General features: G+C 45.3%; 2 protein-coding genes and 1 non-coding gene across 5 annotated transcripts in view; 1 reads left to right on the plus strand and 2 right to left on the minus strand.

Annotated features, from left to right (window-relative positions):
* ECI2 (enoyl-CoA delta isomerase 2) overlaps window positions 1-989 on the plus strand; it is a 30,441-nt gene extending 29,452 nt beyond the window's left edge. For all 3 annotated transcript variants that reach the window (XM_038770335.1, XM_038770334.1, XM_038770336.1), the window contains exon 10: window positions 682-989. In XM_038770335.1, coding sequence (XP_038626263.1) covers window positions 682-837 — 156 coding nt within the window. In that variant the 3' untranslated portion in view covers window positions 838-989. The remainder of the gene's footprint in view (window positions 1-681) is intronic.
* On the minus strand, window positions 963-16,134 carry CX3H6orf201 (chromosome X3 C6orf201 homolog). The gene is made up of 3 exons (XM_038770337.1): window positions 15,847-16,134; window positions 6,762-6,954; window positions 963-1,254 (listed from the first exon to the last, which is right to left on the minus strand). The coding sequence occupies exons 1-3, from the start codon at window positions 16,100-16,102 to the stop codon at window positions 975-977; spliced, it is 729 nt and encodes a 242-aa protein (XP_038626265.1). The 5' UTR covers window positions 16,103-16,134; the 3' UTR covers window positions 963-974.
* LOC119948984 lies at window positions 9,932-10,069 on the minus strand. The gene has a single exon (XR_005457083.1). It is a non-coding gene; the product is annotated as a small nucleolar RNA SNORA7 (small nucleolar RNA).
* Window positions 16,135-21,237: the final 5,103 nt, after the last annotated feature.

A 21,237-nucleotide genomic window follows, 5' to 3' on the forward strand; every position in this document is an offset into this window, starting at 1 on the left:
AAAGTCAATCTGTGATATTTATTGAGTGCCTACCAGGTGCAGAGCACTGTATAAGGCATTTGGGAGAGTAACAATAATAATAATAACTGGTATTCGTTAAGCACTTACTGCATGCCAGGCACACAGCACTGTACTAAGCACTGGGGTAGATACAAGCAAATTGGGTTGGACACAGTCCCTGTCCCCCATTGGGCTCACATTCTTAATCCCCATTTTTTAGAGATGAGGTAACTGAGGCATGGAGAAAGTGAAATGACTTGCCCAAGGTCACACGGCAGACAAGTGGTGAAGCTGGGATTAGAACCCAGTCCTCTAACTCCCCGGCCTGTGCTCTTTCCTTGAGGTCATGCAGTTTCTTTGGTGTGTTGGTGTTCCCCCCTAGGGGAGCAGCATTAAGGTGGTGAAAAACAGGACAGTTACTTGGAGAGAAATGTCACAGAGATGTAAAATCGAGTGATAAGCCACAGGCTTTGTCAGCGTACCCGAAGGGAGATGCACTTGCTTAGTTCCTAAAAGATAGTAGCTCAGCTTCCATTCTCTTCATGGAGGCACATCCAGGCTCCGTGTATTTGCGATGAGGCATTGAAGCTAGCGTTGGAGTCAACAAAGAAGCAGGACATGGGGAAATTGTGGCACACGCCTGTCCTCACTAGACTTTATTATTGGTTTTGTTTTCACCAGGCCATGAGAATTTCCAAACAGTTGATGCGAAATGTGGACAAAGAGAAGCTTCACGCTGTTAATATCCAAGAGTGCCAGACCCTTGAGAAAAGATGGCTGTCAGATGAATGCATGAATGCAATTATGAACTTCTTCTCAAAAAGCTCAAAACTCTAACTTTTGGTGTAACGAATATGAAACCTTCTAGAAACTACAGTTGGTTGCTCCTGTTGGTAAATCCCAGTGGTCCTTTTGTCAGTGTCACAAATTTATTACAGCTACTGTATTAACTCTGGACCCAGATAAATAATTATCTAACAGCCTTTAAATTGGCAGTAACGTGATTTTCTGGGATAATAACGAGGAACTTTGTATTGGTTCATGAATTTGTGGTGCCAGGAACACTGAAAGCTCGTGCCTGGGTCATCTGCCGGAAAGGTGGACACGGCTCTACAAGCTGAAACCATCTCCTTGAACACAACTAGAGCTGTCTGCTGCCCCAAAGTGGTTATTGACTCTAATGGTCCAAATTGAGACAGTTTCCTGGTAGCTGTCTGGTGGTCCTGTTTGGGCTTCATGTTCCTTTGCAGCCATCTACAGTGGAGGGAAGGAAGGAAACGACACCAAAATATATAAGAAAAGGCTTTGGATGTTATATATTCAATTATAACTGTTTGACTTTCCATGCATCAGTTACCTCAGTTACCTCATTTGTAAAATGGGAATTAAGACTGTGAGCCCCAACACAATCTGCCAGTATCCACCCCAGCCCTTGGTACATTGCCTGGCACACAGTAAGCGCTTAACAAATACCGCAGTTCTTATCATCATCATTATTTATTCCCACATGGGGTCACGCTCTTAATCTCCATTTTACAGATGAAGTAACAGGCCCAGAGAAGTGAAGCAATTTGCCCAAGGTCACACAGCAGATAAGTGGCAGAGGTCCTTCTGACTCCCAGGCCCATCCTTTATCCGTTAAAGAGCACAGCTCTGGGAGTCAACAGACTAAAGTCCTGGTTCCTACTCTGCCAGGTGCCTATTGAGTGACTTGGGGCAAGTCACTTAACTGCTCAATGACTCAGTTTCCTCAACTGTAAAATGGGAATAAGCTACCTGCTCTCCCTCCCCCCCTCCCCCATGTGGGACGGGGACTGTGTCCGATCTGCTTATGTTGTCTCTACCCAGTGCTTAGTACAGTGCTTGGCATATAAGTGTGCTAACAAATTGCTCCAATTAAAGTGTTGCGAATATACGTAAGTGCATATCATACCTATCAATCAATGGTATTCATTGAATGTTTGATTCATTCAATTGTATTTATTGAGCACTTACTGTGTGCAGAGCACTGTACTAAGCACTTGGGAAGTACAAGTCGACAACATGTAGAGACGGTCCCTATCCCACAATGGGCTCACAGTCTAGAAGGAGGAGACAGACAACAAAACAAAACATGTAGACGGGTCAAAATCATCAGAACAAATAGAATTATCGCTATATGCACATCATTAACAAAATAGAATAGTAAATATGTACAAGTAGAATAAATACAGTAATCAATCTGTACAAATATATACAAGTGCTGTGAGGAGGGGAAGGAGGTAGGGCGGGGGAGATGGGGAGGGGGAGAGGAAAAGGGGGGGCTCAGTCTGGGAAGGCCTCCTAAAGGAGGTGAGCTCTCAGTATATGTGCAGAGCACTGTGCCAAGTGCTCGGGAGAGTACGATATAAAAAGCAGTGTGGCCTAGCGGAGAGGACATGAGCCTGAGAATCGAGGACCTGCATTCTAATCCCAGCTCTGTCACTTGCCTGCTGTGTGACCTTGGGCAAGCGCCTCCTGGCACACTATTCGCCTCTGCGCTCAGAATGGCGGAGAGGAGAGGGGCCTGTCCTCACCCTCCCCGTCAGGACCGTGCTGAGCAACCACAAAACGAGGCACAAAATGGGGCCTCTGCTCTGCTCCCTTCCGTCAGGCTTCCAGCAAGCACTCGTGCAACAAAACAAGTTGTGGAAATGAAACCGCAGGAGCTGTGAAGAGTCTCGTGCCTGCCCCAGTTCATCCCTTGCCTTGCCCGACCTTTCTACAGAGAAAAACAAGCGGACCCTAAAGCCAACGCAAATCATAACTGATAAACATATTTAGCCAATAAATACAATTTACAACTAATTATATTTTACATGTGGCACCCTTTGGGGATCTGTAGTGCTGCCAAGTTCTCCAGAAGGGATAACCCTCAACCATCTGGAACTCTATACCCTCAAAAAAATCTGTTCACAGCACGGCCTGGGGCTGGATCCTGGCTTTTGTGCTTCCCAATTGATTTATTTAGCACAGAATTTGGAGGGAATCTGCCAAGAGCCAGTGGTTCTAATACCGGATCTTACCATTGTGTGTTTCATCCCTTTAAGCCTTCCTGTTTGTCTCTGACGTAGAGTGGTCCCCTGGGAGATGGCCGTATCGAAAGAGAATGAAGGCCACCTGCCTGTGGGCTACCACAGAACTGAAATAAATGAGCATCGTTGCCTAAATCCAGTATTATCCCCTCTTCTAATTGGAGCACAGACATAGTCAATCAACATTGATTTCCGGCTTGAACTAATAATCATTTCCATCCAAAAGTTCAAATGTCTCTCAGAAGGTAGTTAAAAGTACTCTCAACACAATCCTGTAATATAATACTACGTGCAATTGCCTATTGATCTCAAACCAATCAATCGAGTGCTTACTATCCTCAGAGCCCCCTACTAAGCACTCAGGAGAGTGCAGTACAACAATTAGCAGACAACTTCCCTGCCCGTAACAATCTTACAGCCTTGAATCGATCAATGGTGTTTATTGAGTGCTTACTCTGTGCCGAACACTATATTAAGCGCTTGGGAAAGTACGATATGATAAACTTGGTAGACACGAGCCCTGCCCACAAAGACCTTACAGACTAGAGGGAAATCCACTAGCTTCCTTAACACAACTTACTTTCTCCTAAAGGCTTGTGATTTAAAAAAAAAAAGTCAAGAAGAGGGGACTTTGATGAGCATCACATTGCCGCTGCTCTCCGATGAGCCAAGTGTTTGTGGGTCACTGTTGCCGGTTGTTAAGATCCAGTTTGGGGATCCTACTTTCCTGCTCGGTACGAGCCGGGGTTAAACAGACCGGCCACATCTGGCCATTTACAATGCCAGTGTCTTTATTCGGTCATCCGTGTTCACAGTATCAGAGAAGCAGGAACGTACCCCGAAACAAATACTTACCCAATTCCACCCCCACAGAACTTATATTCTGCTGCTTCCCCTCTCTGCAAATTATTTTAATTTCTGCCCCTGTCCACCGCTGCCCCCCCCCCCCAACTCCCCCATTCCTCCTCAAGGGCAGAGATCACACCTACCAACAAACTGCTACCACATTAATACAATCACTCATCTTACCCTGCCTAGTTTACTACATCAGCCTCCTTGCTGACTTCCCAGCCTCCTGTCTTTCCCCACTCCAGTCCATACGTCACTCTGCTGCCCAGATCATTTTTCTACAAAAATGGTCAGGACATATCACCTCACTCCTCAAAAAACTCCAGTGGTTGCCCATCCACCTCCGCCTCAAACAAAAACTCCTCACCACTGGTTTTAAAGCACTCCACCACCTTGCCCTCCCTACTTCACCTCTCTGCTCTCCTAGGACCCAGCCTGCACACTTGGCTCTTCTAGTGCAAACCTTCTCACTGGGCCTCCATCTCACCTATCTCGCCATCAACCCCTCACCCACATCCCGCCTTTGGCCTGGAATGCCCTCCCTCCTCAAATCCAACAATTACTCTCCCCCTGCCCCCATTCAAAGCCTTATGGAAGGCACAACTCTAAGAGGCCTTCCTAGACTAAGCCCTGCCTTTCCTCATCTCCCACTTCCTTCTGCATAGCCCTGTTCTCCCCCCACCCCAGCCCCACAGCCCTTATGCACATATCTGTCACTTAATTTATTTGTATTGATGTTTGTCTCCCCACCTCTACACTGTAAGCTTGTTGTGGACAAGGAACACAACAAATGTTTATTGTTTATTGTTGTACTGTTCTCTCCTAAGTGCTTAGTACAGTGCTCTGCACACAATAAGTGCTCAATAAATGCAAATGTATGAATGAATGAATGGAATTCCAAATGTTTAGTAAATAGTAAGTGCTCAATCAGATTGATTGCAATTGTATCCCCCCAGCGCTTAGAACACTGCTTTGCCCATAGTAAGCGCTTAACAAATGCCATTATTATTATCTGTCCATCTTCAAGCTGTTCCCTGATTGATTTCTAATTTCACCCCAACTGCTATTTCAGCACATCTCACAAACTCCCCACAACAGATATACAGCTCTTTACACTCTACTACTTCCTCCTATCTGTATTCTGTTTCAGTGTCAGTCTTCTTGGCTAGGTTGGAAGCTCCTTGAGGGCAGAGACCATTGACTGGTTGATTGATGTGATTATGATAATGGAATCTGCACAGGACAGTGCCTGTTTTTTTCTTTGAAGACCTCAGAGTGTTTTTACCTCAAGAATGTAATTTCTTCAACCCTAGAGGGGAAATAGCTTGTTATTCCATATACAGGACAGCCTGCAGACCAAACAATTATATAGGTGCCTTCCCCTCCCTACTTCCCATCCAGAGGCAAGGAAGCACTACCCTCTACAAGCCATTCAAGAGAGGAGATTCTGTAGCCCTAGACCTTCCCTTATGAAAATAATAATAATAATAAAATTTGTGAATAATAATAATGAGAAGCAGCATTGCCTAGTGGAAAGGGCACAGGCCTGGAAGTCAGAGGACCTGGGTTCAAATTTTGCTCCATCACTTGTCTGCTGTGTGACCTCGGGCGAGTTACTTAACTTCTCTATGCCTCATCTATTAAATGGGGATCTGGCTCGATTAACTCGTATCTAACCCCAGCGTGTAGTACATTGCCTGCTACGTAGTAAGAAATACCATTTAAAAAGTAACAGTAATAATAACTGTGATATTTGTTCAGTACTTACTATGTACCAAGCAATGTATTAAGCACTGGGGTAGATACACCATAAACAGATTGGATACAGTCCCTGTTCACAAGGAGCTTACAATCTAAGGAGGAAGGAGAATATGGCCATTTTTACAGATGAGGAAACTGAGGTGCAGAGATGTTAAGTGACTTGTCCAAGGTCACGCAACAGGCAAGCGGCAGAGGCAGGATTAGAACCCACTCAATGGTATTTGCTGAGTACTTGCTGTGTGCAGAGTCCTGCGCTAAATCATTCATTCCTATCACCCCTTAGATTTCAAAGGCTTCAGTGATGTAAGGGTTTCTCACCATACTACTCTAGAATAGGAAGGGGCAGGTATGATTTAGGCCCATTTCACAAGTGCTAAAACAGCTGTGAAAACTGAACCGGGGGTGGAGCAAGACCGAGAACCAGGTTTCTTTACTCCTGGCCAAGTATTTTTATGTCAGACGATGCTAAATGGAGCGGAAATAAGTTTCCATATCTCCCTACCAACACTTGAAGAAAAACATATCTGGAGTCCTGCTATTTCTCTCTGATTCCAGAAACCAGCAGGGGCCCACAAGCCTCTCCTCAGGCCCACCCCAACAAAGGACAATCCACCAATTATAACTAGGCAGGCAAAAATTTCCCCTTCCTGGCCCGGAACATTTCATCCTTATCTAGATTGAAAACAGCCCCCCGAGCTCCATCAGGACAGAAAACAACCCGATTTTAGGGATGACGTCTACCACCAAAAAAACATTTTTTTTTTTGCTTATTTCAAGGAAGTTTACACTAAACTGGCAGGCACTTGCCCTGGTGAAATTAAGAGAATAAAATTAAATGCCAGGAATGTCCAAGGATTGCAAGAATAAGGGGCTTTTCCCTTTCAACAGAGCCAAGGACAGGAACTGGGCTTTTCCTCACAATCCATTTCACCTGCAAAAAACATGTCCTTTCTTTAACCCTAGACCTGAGCCTGGATGACTTAAGACTTTGCTTCCCTGAAGAGAGGAGCTGGACCAGACAAAACTCCCCGCTGTCCCTTTCAATTCTATAAGTCTACAGAAAGCGTCATGGATCCTCTGAAAGAAAGAAAATCTTACCTGACAAGTAGAGTTGACATGGGAGTTTCCTTTATCTGTTCCATCTCCAGCTTGATTTCCCTATTCTCCTTGGACTTCTTGTTAGAAAGGACTCTTTCCCAGCGGGGCACATGACTTGGCGGTGGAGTTAGAAGAATATTGCTTGGTAGCTCCTTTCTTATATAAAGATTTTCCAAGGAAGAGTATATAAAACCTAAATGAAAGAATTCAAGAAACATGAAGCTAACATGGTCTTATTGTCTATTAAATGATCAGGTTGCAAATTGAAGGTGATTTGTTAAAAGAAATCATTTTGGGACATTCATGGAATGTGAGTGTTGTGGAGGAAGAATCGATAGGATTTGGAGACAGACTGACTATGGGGCTTGAGAGATGGGGAAAATGATGATGTTGTCAACTGTGATGGGGAAGTTAGGTGGAGGACAGGATTTGGGAGGAAAGGTATTGTGGCATTTCTCAATAATAATAATAATAATTGTGGTATTTGTTAAGCGCTTACTATGTACCAGGCACTGTACTAAGCACTGGGGCAGATACAAAATAATCAGGTTGGACAGAGTTTGTGTCCCACAAAGGGCTCACCGTCTGAATCCCCATTCTACAAATGAGATAACTAAGGCACAGAGAAGTGAAGTGACTTGCCCAAGGTGAGGAGTTACGGTCTTCAGATGCTGTGGAAGCAGTATTCTTTCCTGGTCCATCATTTATCCTGGCTTATTCATGAAGAAGGGAACAATTCTAATAAGTGACAATAATTTACAGTCGCCAATGGGGAGAGGAGTAGCCTCCATTAATTGTTTAATTGATCTACCTGGGGAGGTAATTTTTGAATTCATGCCTAATCCATTTCTGAGGGATTCAGTAAATGCTTTACATTGGCCTAGGAGTCAGAAGGTCACGGGTTCTAATCCTGGCTCCATCACTTGCCTGCTGTGTGACCTTGGGCAGGTCACTAAACTTGTCCATCTCTCAGTTAACTCATCTGGAAAATGGGGATTAAGGCTGTGAGCCCCGTGTGGGACAGGAACTGTGTTCAACCTGATTGCTTAATATCTACCCCCAGCGCTTAGAACAGTGCTTGGCACATAGTAAACGCTTAACAAATACCAGTATTATTACTGTCATTATTATTATTATTGACCAAACTGACTCTTCCAACCATCCTTGTGCAGAAGTAGAGGGCAGGTAATAAAGAATCAATCAGTCACATTTACTGAGCACTTAACTGCATGCCAGGCACCCTACTAAGTGCTTGGGAGAGTACAATATAACAGAGCTGGTAGATATGTTCTCTGCACACAACGAGTTTACAGGCTAGAGGAATGACAGCATGGCCTAGTGGAAAGAGTACGGGACTGGGAGTCGGAGGCCCTGTGTTTTAATCCCGGCTCTTCCAATTCTGTGCTGTGTGACCTTCGGCAAGTTCCTTAACTTCTCTGTACCTCAGTTACCTCATATGTAAAATGGGGATTAAATCCGCCTCCTTCCAATTTTGACTGTGAGCCCCATGTGGTACAGGGGACTGTGTCCAACCTGATAAACATGTATCTACCTCAGTACTTAGAAGAGTGCTTGGCACACAGTAAACAATCAACAAATACTATGAAAAAAAAAAAGGCAGGCACATCACCATTTTACCAGCCCCCATCCCCAGTTGAAGGCTGTTAAGGAGGTCTTCGGCCTCAAACTTCCCCCACTCACCATCAAGCCCCATCCCCTGCAGGAGCAGAGGCTGGGCAAAAAAGGAGAAATAGAAAAATGGAGAAACTTTTGGACAGACATTTTCCATCTATTGGATGTGATGGGAAGAGGGGAGGGAAAAGAAAAGGAGGAGGTGGGCCACTCTGCTCCGCTGAGCGATGGGCCAAGAAGTGTCCATTTAAATATTTAACAGAAAAGTGTCCAAGTGTCTGTTCCCTGCCTGGATCATGAGCTCCTTGTGGGTAGGGACTGTCCGTTACTCGATAGTCTCTGTAGATCTCCGAACATTCAGTTCAGAATTGATGCTTTCTAAGTGATCAAATGAGAATTGGTAGTGATGAAGGTGACAAGCATGATGACAGTTAGGCCTCAACCAGGACTCCCCTAGCCAAAATACAAAAGCCAAGCAGGAGCAAAGGCAGAACCCCATGTAATGCACTTACTTTTGCCACTCATTTATTCACCTATTGGTCCTTCTGTACCGGGTTCTTCTTGGAATCAAATACGGTGTTTTTCGCGTTGGCACCGACCCACGGGCTTGACTCCAGGAGGTCGATACCAGTCACTTCGTCTCCGCAGGAAAAACTATATGGGAAGCTGGGCAGCCCCAACGCTTCTAGCCAAGAAGGGACTCTCTTTCTCCCCCACCCTCCTCCTCTGCCTCTCTGTCCTTCTCTAGGACCGTCCCCCCCTTCCCAACACACACACACACACACACACACACACGCACACACACATATATACATTGCCCTTGGCCCCATCCTGCCTTAGGCCTGCTGGGAAGCTTGATAACCAGATTTCACACCAGTTAGGACTATGGAAAGACCACACACCGGTGAAGTAAGAGGAACCAAGAATTCACACGGCCAGGCCTGAAGCTGGAAACCACCCCTGGGGGTCTGAGCCTGCACCATTTTGCAGCACCTTTCCCCGTCCCAACTCACAGGCAGTCCGCGAGGGGATCAGGAGCCAGGCGGAGGGGGAAGGGGGGGGCCTCAGAAGCCAGCAGACCCCGCAGTTCTGGGCTTTTGACCGAGAGCTGGGGTCCAAACCCCCTCCTTCCCGCTTGCACACATGCTACGGCAAAAAAACCCTCTCCAATCCCGGTCCCGGGGAAGGGAGAGGAGAGTGAGTGAGCTTGCACGGGCAAACAAGGATACATTGATCAACCAACCAATCAGTCAATCATATTGACTGAGCGCTTAATGTATGCAGGGCACTGTACTCAGCGCTTGGGAGAGTCTTATCTTGTCTTATGCTGTCGACCGTCTCCGACCCATAGCAACACCACGGACACATCCCTCCCAGAACACCCCACCTCCATCTGCAATCGTTCTGGTAGTGGATCCATAGAGTTTTCTTGGTAAAAATACAGAGTGGTTTACCATTGCCTCCTTCCACACAGTAAACTCAAGTCTCTGCCCTCAAGTCTCTCCAATGCTGCTGCTGCCCAGCATAGGGGAGTTTTGACTTGTAGCAGATGGCCTTCCACTCACTAGCCACTGCCCAAACTAGGAATGGAATGGGTAGGCCTCTGCTTGACTCTCCCTCCTGGAGTTAAGACTGGTAGAGTACTGGAAACTCTCCATGTGTGACCATGAGAGGGGCCTTGGGAGAGTACCACACAGCAATATAACTGACACATTCCCTGCCCACAACGAGCTTACTGCCTAGAGGGGGAAACAGACATGAATATAAATGAATAAATTATGAATATGTACCTAAGTGCTGTGGGTTTGGGGGTGTGGGGTGGGGAATGAAGGGAGCAAGTTAGGGCGACGCGGAAGGGAGTGGGAAAAGAGGAAATGTGGTTTGATCAGGAAAGGCCTCTTGGAGGAGATGTGCCTTCAATAAGGCTTTGAGGGCAGGGAGAGTCATTGTTAGATAAGATAAAGGGGGAGTTCTAAGGCCAGAAGTGGGGTATGGGCAAGAAGTCAGCGGCAAGATAGACAAGATAGAAAGGGAAAGGAGGTGATCCCCAGTGGGAAAAGCCAAGACCTCCGTGATTGCTCTAATTCCCCACCCACCCAGGACCTCTCCCATATGATTTTAACGGGGCCCAGGAGCAGTAGGGGAAACAAGAGGATTTCCACAGTCCTCTTGCCTTTTGGCTCCAGGGCCCACAGGCTCCACTCTCCGGCCCCATATCAGGGCTGAGCTATTTAAAGCAATTAATGGCATTTATCAATCAATCATTTGATCGAACAATTCATCAAGCTCTTACTGTACACAGAGCACTGCACTAAGCGCTTATTTAAAGCCCGGTGTCCCCTTTAACAAAATAATAATAATAATGATATTTGTTAAGTGCTTATTATGTGCCAGGCACTGTACTGAGCACTGGGGTGGGTACAGACAAATAGGGTTGGACACGGTCCCTGTCCCACAGGGGGCTCAGAGTCTTAATCCCTATTTTACAGATGAGGTAACTGAGGCACAGAGAAGTGAAGTGACTAGCCCAAGGTCACACAGCAGACAAGTGGCAGAACTGGGATTAGAACCCATGACCTTCTGCCTGCCAGTTCCACGCTCTGTCCACTACCACCACAATGGTAAAGGCAGAGCAATCACATTTATTAAGCACTTACTGTGTGCAGGGCACACATCGATGTACCTTGTCTATCTAGCTGCTGACCTCTTGCCCACATCCTGCCTCTGGTCTGGAATGCCCTCTTTCTTCATATCTGAAGACAATGACTCTCCCCACCTTCAAAGCCTTATTAAAGGCACATCTCCTCCAAGAGGCCTTCCCTGACGAAGCCCTCATTTCCTCTTCTCCCACTTCTGGGTCACCCTGAGAAGCAGCGTGACTCAGTGGAAAGAGCCCGGGCTTTGGAGTCAGAGGTCATGGGTTCAAACCCCAGCTCTGCCAATTGTCAGCTGTGTGACTTTAGGCAAGTCACTTAACTTCTCTGTGCCTCAGTTCCCTCATCTGTAAAATGGGGATTAAGTCTGTGGGACAACCTGATCACCTTATAAACTCCCCAGTGCTTAGAACAGTGCTTTGCACATAGTAAGCACTTAATAAATGCCATTATTATTATTATTCACCCCTCCCTCAGCCCCACAGAACTTATGTACATATCCATAATTTATTTATTTATATTAATGTCTGTCTCCCCCTCTAGCCTATAAGCTCATTGTGGGCAGGGAATGTGTCTACCAACTCTGTTATATTGTTATATTGCACTCTCCCAAACACTTAGTACAGTGCTCTGCACACAGTAAGCACTCAGTTAATACAATTGACTGAGCAGAGGTGGGCTTGAGTTCCAACTCTGCCACTGACCTACTGTAGGACCTTAGGCAGGTCACAACCTCACTGGGCCTCAGTTTCCTCATCTGTAAAATGGTGATCCCTGCATGGAATAGGGACTGTGTCTGATCTCATAACCTTGTGTCTATCTCAGCACTTAGCCCACAGTTAAGAGCTTAATAAATGCTATAAATTTCATAAATGAACATCAAAGAGTCGTGGCCTAGCGGAAAGAGCATGGACTTAGGGGTCAGAAGACCTGGGTTCTAATTCCGACTCTGCTACGTGCCTGCTGTGTGACCTTGGGTAAGTCACTTAACCCCTCTGTGCCTCAATTTCCTTATCTGTAAAATGGGAACTGTTTTCATTCTCTATAGACTGTGAGCCCCATGAGAGACAGGGATTGATTAACCTACCTTGTATCTACCCCAGTGCTTGGCACGTAGTAAGTGCTTAACAAATACACGCTATAATTATTATTACTGGGGGGAGCAAACACCTCAAAACAGGTAAAACTCCCCTCAGAGAGAAAAGCATCACCCTCCATTCTCAAGTTCTTAATAACTTCCGATCGGAGTCTGTGATTTAGTCTAAGAGTGTCAGAGGCTGGCAGTCCTCAGCAATGAGGCCTCAAGTAAATGTTTCACTGGAGGATCCAAAAGCTAGCTGCAGAGCCAACACAGACCAGGACTAGGTAGAGACCAAAATCTCCAGGCAGGCAGCCTCTGTCTTCTGCCCAGGGACCTAGAAACCTTTCCTAATATCATTCATCTCTGCCATCCGATTCACTTTATAATCTGGCTTCAAACCTCAGTCAACATTTCTGAAAAGCAAAGATTCTGGCAACAAGACTGAGAAGACTTTTCCAACATAGTTAAGGGAAAAACAAAGGGCACGACATCTTGGATTTACAAGGCCTGGATAAAAAGGGAGACAGACAGCATGGGATTAGTAGTGCTAGAATATCTAGAATAACATTCCCAACTCTTGCAAAACAGTGCCATTGAACGCCTAATCCCCTCAAGTGGCTGGAACTTCAATCCCATCTGCAAGATGAATGCTTTCCTTCCTTACTACTCCCATTAGTGAAATAGAGACTGTTTAAGACCGTTTCACCGAGCTATCAAATTGGATTCATCCATATGGAAAACCTTCCCGGCCCCTGTCTTGGCAGGCTGTCTCATTCCATCATAATCTTTTGCTCTATTCCTTTCAGATGTTTCTTTTTAATCTCTGGCAAAGTGATAGTAAATGAATGTCACAGAATCTCTTGGAAATGACAAAGCAAATTCAGGCTTGAGGATTGCAGCTCCTGAGATAGTGGAAGCTGCCGGATTCCCTTGCCTTAGATAAGGTCAACATGGACACATAATTCAATCAAATTATTTTTTGTAGAGCAGCATTGGTCATTTGGACATTATTTGAATAAAAGGAAAGTCCTATTTTCATGTTGGCTGAGTTGATTTCACTTTTCCTAAGGATTTTTTCACCCTTCCAACACTAGAGCTTCTCCTTCGAAGTCAACAGCTTTAATGTCGACGGGCTCACGTTTCCTTCCTTGAATATTTCTTGAATTTTCATCCACCTTTTTCCTTCAGATTGTGTTTTAAAAGTGTTTTGGGTTTTTTTCTTTTTTTTAATACATGGGAGCAGGTTTGCTTTTGGCCTTCTGTTTCTGCCTACTGGAGAGATAATACTAATAATGGTATTTGTTAAGCAGCACCATACTGAGCTCTGCAGGGGAGTCCAGCAAATTGGGATGGACACAGTTCATTGTCCCCCATGGGGCTCACAGTCTCAATCCCCATTTTGCAGATGAGGTAACAGGCTCAGAGAAGTTGAGTGACTTGACCAAGATCACACAGTACGCCAATGATGGAGCTGAAATTAGAACCCATGACCTTCTGACTCTCAGGCCCGTGCTCTATCCACTACGCCATGCTGCTTCCCTTAGATGATGAGCTCAGTTCAGCGCTCTGCACACAATTTAGTGCTCAATAAATACCACTGATTAATTGATTGACTTACACTCTGCCATTTACCCTACCCGTAATTTATTTTAACAGCTTTCTCCCCCTCTAGACTGCAAGTTCCTTGTGGACAGGGATCACGTTTACTAATTTCATTGGATTAGACATTTTCAAGCACTTAGTAGAGTGCTCTGCATGCGGTAAGCTCTCGAGCTCTCGGTAAATACAATTGATTGATCAATTGATGATTTCAGAAGCTTCTTTCATGTCAAACTGCCACCTGCCAGGGTTACTTGTCACGGTCTGAGGTCAGGGTGGATCCTTCCTCCAGTATCATGGTTGCACACTGAAGAGGGAATGGGATTAAAACCTCAAATTCTACTGGGACCTGAAATGCTGGGATGGTGAACAAATTCAAAAGAGTGCAGAGCTCAGAGAAACAGCGTGGCCTAGTGGAAAGAGCACGGGTCTGGGAATCAGAGGACCTGGGTTCTAATCCCAGCTCTGCCACTTGTCTGTTGTGTAAGTCACTTGAGCAAGTCACTTCACTTCTCTGTGCCTCGGTTACCTCATCTGTAAAATGGGGATTAAGACCGTAAGCCCCATGTTGGGATGGAGTGTATCCAACCTTTTTTTTATGGTGTTTGTTAAGCGCTTACTATGTGCCAGGCACAGTTCTAAGCACTAACCTGGTTAACTTGTATCTACTCAAGTGCTTAGTACAGTGCCTGGCACATAGTAAGTGCTTAACAAATACTATTTTTTAAAAAAGGCATATCGGGAACTTCTTGGGCCATATTCTTCCTGATGGAAGGCCTACTTCAGTCCTTTCGGAAGGCCAGGGGTCATCACAGAGTCCAACGGGAAACAGGATACCCTCCCACACACCCCATAGCAAATGGGCTCCTAGATTTCACAGGACTGCCCCAGCTGATCTGCGGGTAATTCCGCTCCTGAATGGGAGGAGGAATCCATCAGATAAGTGTGCCTCTCCTCCCAAGGAGATGGCCCAACTTCGTCCGAGAATCTAAAACTGCAGCCCCATTGCTGCTCCCATCAGCATCAACAGTAGCTTCAGAGGGTGGCCGTCAAGATGCTTTTTTCTACAGCTCTAAAATGCCCAATTGGCTGGCAAAGTAATGCACCCACCGGCCCTCAACTCTAAGAGCCCTGGTGGAGAGGAGAGAACATGGCATCATCCACCATTTCAGGGAGTCCAGCTTAGCGGGACTCACAATGCATTTAGTTCGAGAGCAGGGCCTGATTTGCTCCTCATGGAAACTTGCAAAGAATGTATAGGGAAACTGGAATTTCTCTTTTCTCTAACTACCCTTTGCAGCTTCTCTGTTTCAATCTGATGGGGTTTTTTCCCATTTTTTTCTTGACCTCCTGCTCTGATTCCCCATATCGATCCATTCCCCTACCCCTTGGAAATTCCGGACCCATTGAGAACCCTCAGCATCCCCCTTCTCTACATGTCTGTGTCTAATATTTCCTTCTGCCATGAAAACACACGGATTGCATCACCACACATGCTATGAGCAGCTGCTTCCCACAGCCTGCGTGGAACTCAATATCTTTCCCCCCTCACACTTAGATTGTGAGCCCCGTGTGGGACAGGGACTGTGCCCGACCTGATTATCTACTATTTACCTCAGCGCTTAGAAAAGTGCCTGACACATAATAAGCGCTTAACATATACCATAAAAAGCCTCCTTCCCCCTTCAAATCTGACGGACCACCGCTTTCTCCATTTTCAAAGCCCTACTAAAAATCACATCTCCTCCAGGAAGCCTTCCCTGACTAATCTCTCATTTCCTCACCCTTTTCTCCCTCCCTCCCTTTCACTTTACCTATGTGCTTATGCCTGGTACTCACCCTACCCCATTCCTAGATCATTTCTGTGAATATTCTAAAAAAGTGCCGCTTTGCATATCTGTAATTTGTTTTATCATGTTTCCCCTACTAGATTGTAAGCTCCTCCTGGGCAGGAATCACATCTACCAACTCTACTGTACTGTATTCCCCCAAGCGCTTAGTATGCTGTCCTCTGTATACAGTGAGCGCTCAATAAATTCCACTGATTGATTGATTGTTTGAGGGCAAATAAAGGGGTAGGGTATGGGAAGCTCCAAACCTCAAACCTCCAAATACTTACCGCTCCAAGCATCCTCTTCACAAATGTAGGTAGAGAGCGTCTCCCTCAGAGGATCAGGTAGGAGTCTGTGAAGAGTAGAGAGCTCCAGGAAGGTGCGATAGATATCTTTATCCTGCTCATAGCTCTTCAGTTTCTGACACATGGCCATTGGCGGCAAGTCTAGAGAGGCTCTGACGTCCACGGCCATGAGTTCGGCCCATTGAGTCATGGAGGATTCAGAGAGCAGAAATTGGGGTACACAGCCTTCATTGTTCATTCCCCTACACTCCCTTCCTCCCCTGTTCTGACCAAAGCGAGGAAAGAAGAGCTTCCTCTGCCTTTGGAACATTCAAAGAGTCACAATGGGGCAGGTCAAGGAGGGGAATCCAGCCCCTCCCACCCCCGCCCTCTCAAGCACTTCTCTGATGACTAGTGCGGTCCACAGAGTTGGTTGACACAATCTCTGCCCTAGTTCCAGTTCACAGTTAACTTTCCAGGCATTATGTACAGTTGCTCTTCACTCTAGGAGATGGTGAAATGCACATAGCATCGTGAACTTCACTGTGAAATGCACATAGCATCGTGAACTTCACTGTGAACTGCACAGTGCTGAGTCCATAGTCCCGGCTACATAGTCCCGGGCTACACAAAGAAGCTGAAGGTTGGTGTCACGCTTGGTGGTTGCAGCATGTAACATTGTTCCCTTTCACCTCCATGTCTCTTGATCCTTACAAAACTTCCTCTCAAAAAGAGTGGCTCTTTTCTCGATGCAGTGTGCCATATTGGTCTCGCCACTTTTTTTTTCCTTATGGTATTTGTTAAGAGCTTACTATGTGGCGGGCACTGTACAAAACACTGGAATAGATACAGGATAATCAGGTTAGACACAGGTCTTGCAGTCTAAATCCCCATTTTACAGAGAGGCTAAGTGATTTGCCTGAGGTCACACAGCAGGTGAGTGGCTGAGGCGGGATCAGAACCCAGGTCCTCTGCCTCCCAGGCTCATGCTTTTTCCATTAGATCATGCGGCTACAATCATTGGCAAGTGCTCTTCTTGGGCGTGAGCCTCTAGGATGCCATCATCTCTGTAAAGCGATGGTTCAGTGACTCTTTAGGCCTTCAGGTGATGTTCAAAGTCTGTCAAGTTGGAAGAGTCCCCCTAGAGGGGTGAAAAGCAGCGTGGCTTAGTGGCAAGAGCATGGGCTTGGGAGGCAGAGGTCCTGGGTTCTAATTCTGGCTCCGCCACTTATCAGCTGTGTGACTTTGGGCAAGTCACTTAACTTCTCTGTGCCTCAGTTACCTCATCTGTAAAATGGGGATTAAGACTGTGAGCCCCATGCAGGACAACCTGATGACCTTGTATCTACCCCGGTGCTTTGAACAGTGCTTGGCACATAGTAAGTGCCTAACAAATACCATCATCATCATCACTTGCATTCAGGTCTCTTCTTGCATCATCCATCATGGTCACAGTGGATAAGCAATTTCCAGTCACGCCACAATAGGGAGAAGCAGTGTCACCTAGTGGAAAGACCATGGGCTTAGGAGTCAGAAGGACCTGTGTTCTAATCCCAGCTCCACCGCTCGTTTGCTGTGTCACCTTGGGCAAGTCGCTTCGCCTCTTTGGGCCTCAGTTTATCGCAGTTATAAGCTAATCCTCACCTATGAATCAACGTCTTATCGTCGCAGGAGAGTTTACGTAAGCTGATGAGGCTTAGAGCTATGCTACATAGGGCTACCCATAATGGAAAGGTCTAAGCCGAAGCATCAGCCAAAAATCTATCCAACTGTCGGTTCACCTGTGATGAAGTCAGTTCACCTGTGCTGGGCAGCAGTGGCATGAAAGAGTCAAAGGCAGATAATCAAGTGATCAAAATGTGATCATTTTAGGAGTGCAATTCTGAGCCCTTGGAATAAGTAGTTTGGGGAAAATTACCCCAGTACATCTATTTATTAGCCCTTCAGTTATAAAAAAAGGTTTAATTGTGACGGATGACTAAGACCCCCGCATTCTAGAACACTTAGGATGATTAGGGACAAGAAAGGCTCCACCCAAGAGCAAACACTTCATTCATGCTTACTCGCAGCCAGGAATTGATTTGTTTTCTTTAAAAATATGCTGAAATATGGTTTGGTTATTTTTGAACGGAGACTTCTGGGCATCAGGAATGCTAATTAAGACCTATTTCAAATTTTAAACACTGTTTGAAGTTGGAAATTCTGCTGCTCCTTTCATGTTTGTGGTCCTCTTTGCCTTTTGTATTTTTGTTTGCCTTTAGGTCCCTCTCCCCCCCTCCTCAGTCTTAGATTTGCGAACCCTATGGGGGCCGGAGATGGGGTCTATACTTCATTCATGTATTTCTTTCCCAGAGTTTAGTACAATGCTTTCCACATAGTAAGTGCTTAATAAATATCATTACTACTACTACTACTGCAACTACTACTACTACCATTAATTAATCAATCATATTTATTGAGCACTTACTACTATTAATAATAATGATGACATTTGTTAAGCGCTTACTATGTGCCAAGCACTGTTCTAAGCGCTCGGGGGGATACAAGGTAATCCGCTTGTCCCACGTGGGGCTTACAGTCTTAATCCCCATTTTACAGATGAGGTAACAGGCACAGAGAAGTCAAGTGATTTGCCCAAAGTCACACAGCTGACAAGTGGCAGAGCCGGGATTAGAACCCATGACCTCTGACTCCCAAGCCCGTGCTCTTTCCCTGAGCCACGCAAAGCACTGTATTAAGCGCTTGGGAGAGTACAGTATAACAGTCACATTCCCTGCCCATAAAGAGCTTACAGTTTAGAGGGGAAGAGTACTCTTCCATCTTTTCTTCCTCTTCCTCCTTCTCCTCTTCTTCCACTTCCTCCTCCTCCCACTACTACTATTACTACTGCTACGACTAATAACAACAATACTATCAATCAATCAGTGGTGTTCAATTGAACAATTACTGTACGCAGAGCACTATATGAAGCACTTGGGAGAGTACAACAGACACATTCCTTGCTCACAAGAAGCTTGCTACTAAATGACTCTTCATTTTAAAATATGAAATAGATTCACCACCTACATCCTTCATCAGAAAAAAGTGCAAAGAATTAAGCAGACAAAATCAATTTCATTCAGCCGTCTCGGCTTAGAATTGACCCATATGTTGCCAACTTGTACTTCCCAAGCGCTTAGTACAGTGCTCTGCACACAGTAAGCGCTCAATAAATACGATTGATTGATTGATTGACCCCGGAAAATCCAGCTCCAAAATTTGTTATTTTGAAAATGTGACTGATGCAATCGACATCTGTTTTCAACAAAGCCATTCATCTCAGAAAGACCTCAACCATGCCATCATAGCTGCGGTAGAGAGCGTGTGCGTCTGACATATAAAAGATGAACAATCGGGGGTGAGGTCATTTCAGAGTTGAATTAAATGACTTATGAACACAAATTACAGAAAAAGGCAGCATGTTTTCCTTGCATCCATCCCAGTCCCTGTGGGTTTGGGGATGAAATGTGGAAAGAAACCCATTGAGAGAAACTCATTGTTCATTCTAGTTAGGAGGAAGAAACAAATGAAGGATTCGTTCAGATTCCGACACACAGCTGCACTCACCAATGTGTTTTCGAGTGTGTTGAAATTTTCGTTCTATTGTTTTGATGGCAGGGCTTTGGGACATTTCTCACTTAGTACAGTGCCCTGCGCTTAGTACAGTGCCTGGCACATAGTAAGCAGTTATCAAATGCCATAATTATTATTATTTGGTCTATTTTTTATGGTATCTATTAAGTGCTTACTATGTACCAGACAGCATACCAAGCATTGGGGTAGATACAAGCTAGTGAGATTTGACACAGTCCCTGTCCCACATGGGGTTCCCAGTCTCAACCCCATTTTATGAGGTAACTGTAATAACAATAATAATAATAATAGTAATAATGGTGATATGATGTGCCAGACAGTGTATTAAGAGCTGGGGTGGATTCAAGTAAATTGGGTTGGTCACAGTCCCTGTCCCACAAAGAGGCAGGGAATGTGTCTATTTATTCTTATAGTGTACTCTCCCAAGCACTTAGTACAGTGCTTTGCACATAGTAAGCACTCAATAAATACGACTGAATGAATAAATGAAAGTGACTTGCCCAAAGTCACACAGCAGTCAAGTGGTGGAGCCAGGATTAGAACTCAGATCCTCCTGACTACCAGGTCCGTGCCCTATCCACTAGATCATGCCGTTCCTCATATTTCTCATATTCTGAAAAAAAAATAGGCTGTATTTTCTCTTATTGTATGTATAACTGCAATATCCGCGTATCATTTTTACCGGTGAAGGTGAAATAGATTTAATTTACGGATTAACTCCTTCTCCACACTTACCTTTCTCCATCTCCTGCCTCGTCTCTGTTTCTGCTTTTGTCTCGCTTCATTTCTGGCCTCTGGTGGTTTCTGACTGTCCTGACAATGGACTCCTTCAGCCAGCACTATACAATAATAACTGTGATATTTGCTAAGTGCTTACTATGAGCCAAATATTGTGCTAAGCGCTGGGGAAGAGCACATTCATGTGAAAAACAGGAACAACTCAAATACTAACAGTGTTTGTTTACAGACACGTGATACCTGGTCTCCCTCTTGCTTAGACTGTGAGCCCCAGGCGGGACAGGGACTGTGTCCGGCTAATTAGTTAGTACCTACCGCAGCACTTAGAATAGTGTTTAACACACAGTAAGCACTTAATAAATGCCATAAAAAATAAATTTGCAGAGAAGCAGTGTGGCTCAGTGGAAAGAGCATGGGCTTGGGAGTCAGAGGTCATGGGTTCTAATCCCGGCTCCCCCATATGTCTGCTGTGTGACCTTGGGTAAGTCACTTAACTTCTCTGAGCCTCAGTTACCTCATCTCTAAAATGGGGATTAAGACTGTGAGCCCCACGTGGGACAACATGATCAATTTGTATCCTCCCCAGCGCTTAGAACAGTGCTTCGCACATAGTAAGCGCTTAACAAATGCCATCATCATCATCATTACAATCAAATCAGCCACAGTCCCTGTCGCACCAGGGACTCTTTTTTATCCCCATTTTGCAGATGAATTAACTGAGGCGCAGAGAAGTTAAATGATTTGCCGACGGTCACACTTCCATTAATAGTTGCATTTATTGAATACCCACTTGGTGCAATGCATTGTCCTAAGCTCTCGGGAAATACAAATCAACTAAGTGCCATGTTCTGTGCCCTTGAGGAGTTTATGCTTCACTGGTGGAGAAAGACAGAAATATGGGGGTTTGCCAGATATGAAGAGGGAGTAGCTTCTAGGCAGGAGGGAGGACTTGTGCAAGGGTTTGCCTTCAAGATAAATCCCTTCTCCGCAGATAACCACTCACACACTCAAAAAAATAAAATC

Source organism: Tachyglossus aculeatus, chromosome X3 (genome assembly GCF_015852505.1).
Source record: "Tachyglossus aculeatus isolate mTacAcu1 chromosome X3, mTacAcu1.pri, whole genome shotgun sequence".
NCBI classification, from domain to species: domain Eukaryota; kingdom Metazoa; phylum Chordata; class Mammalia; order Monotremata; family Tachyglossidae; genus Tachyglossus; species Tachyglossus aculeatus.

What these genes read in the sequence shown, in the direction of transcription:
- CX3H6orf201 (XM_038770337.1), bottom strand. Translation starts at nt 16,102, where the DNA reads ATGAACAATGAAGGCTGTGTACCCCAATTTCTGCTCTCTGAATCCTCC. An exon ending in TGAAGAGGATGCTTGGAGCG is followed by an intron (nt 6,955 to 15,846) that starts GTAAGTATTTGG and finishes TCTTTCATTTAG; the next exon opens with GTTTTATATACTCTTCCTTG. An exon ending in ATGTCAACTCTACTTGTCAG is followed by an intron (nt 1,255 to 6,761) that starts GTAAGATTTTCT and finishes CCTCCACTGTAG; the next exon opens with ATGGCTGCAAAGGAACATGA.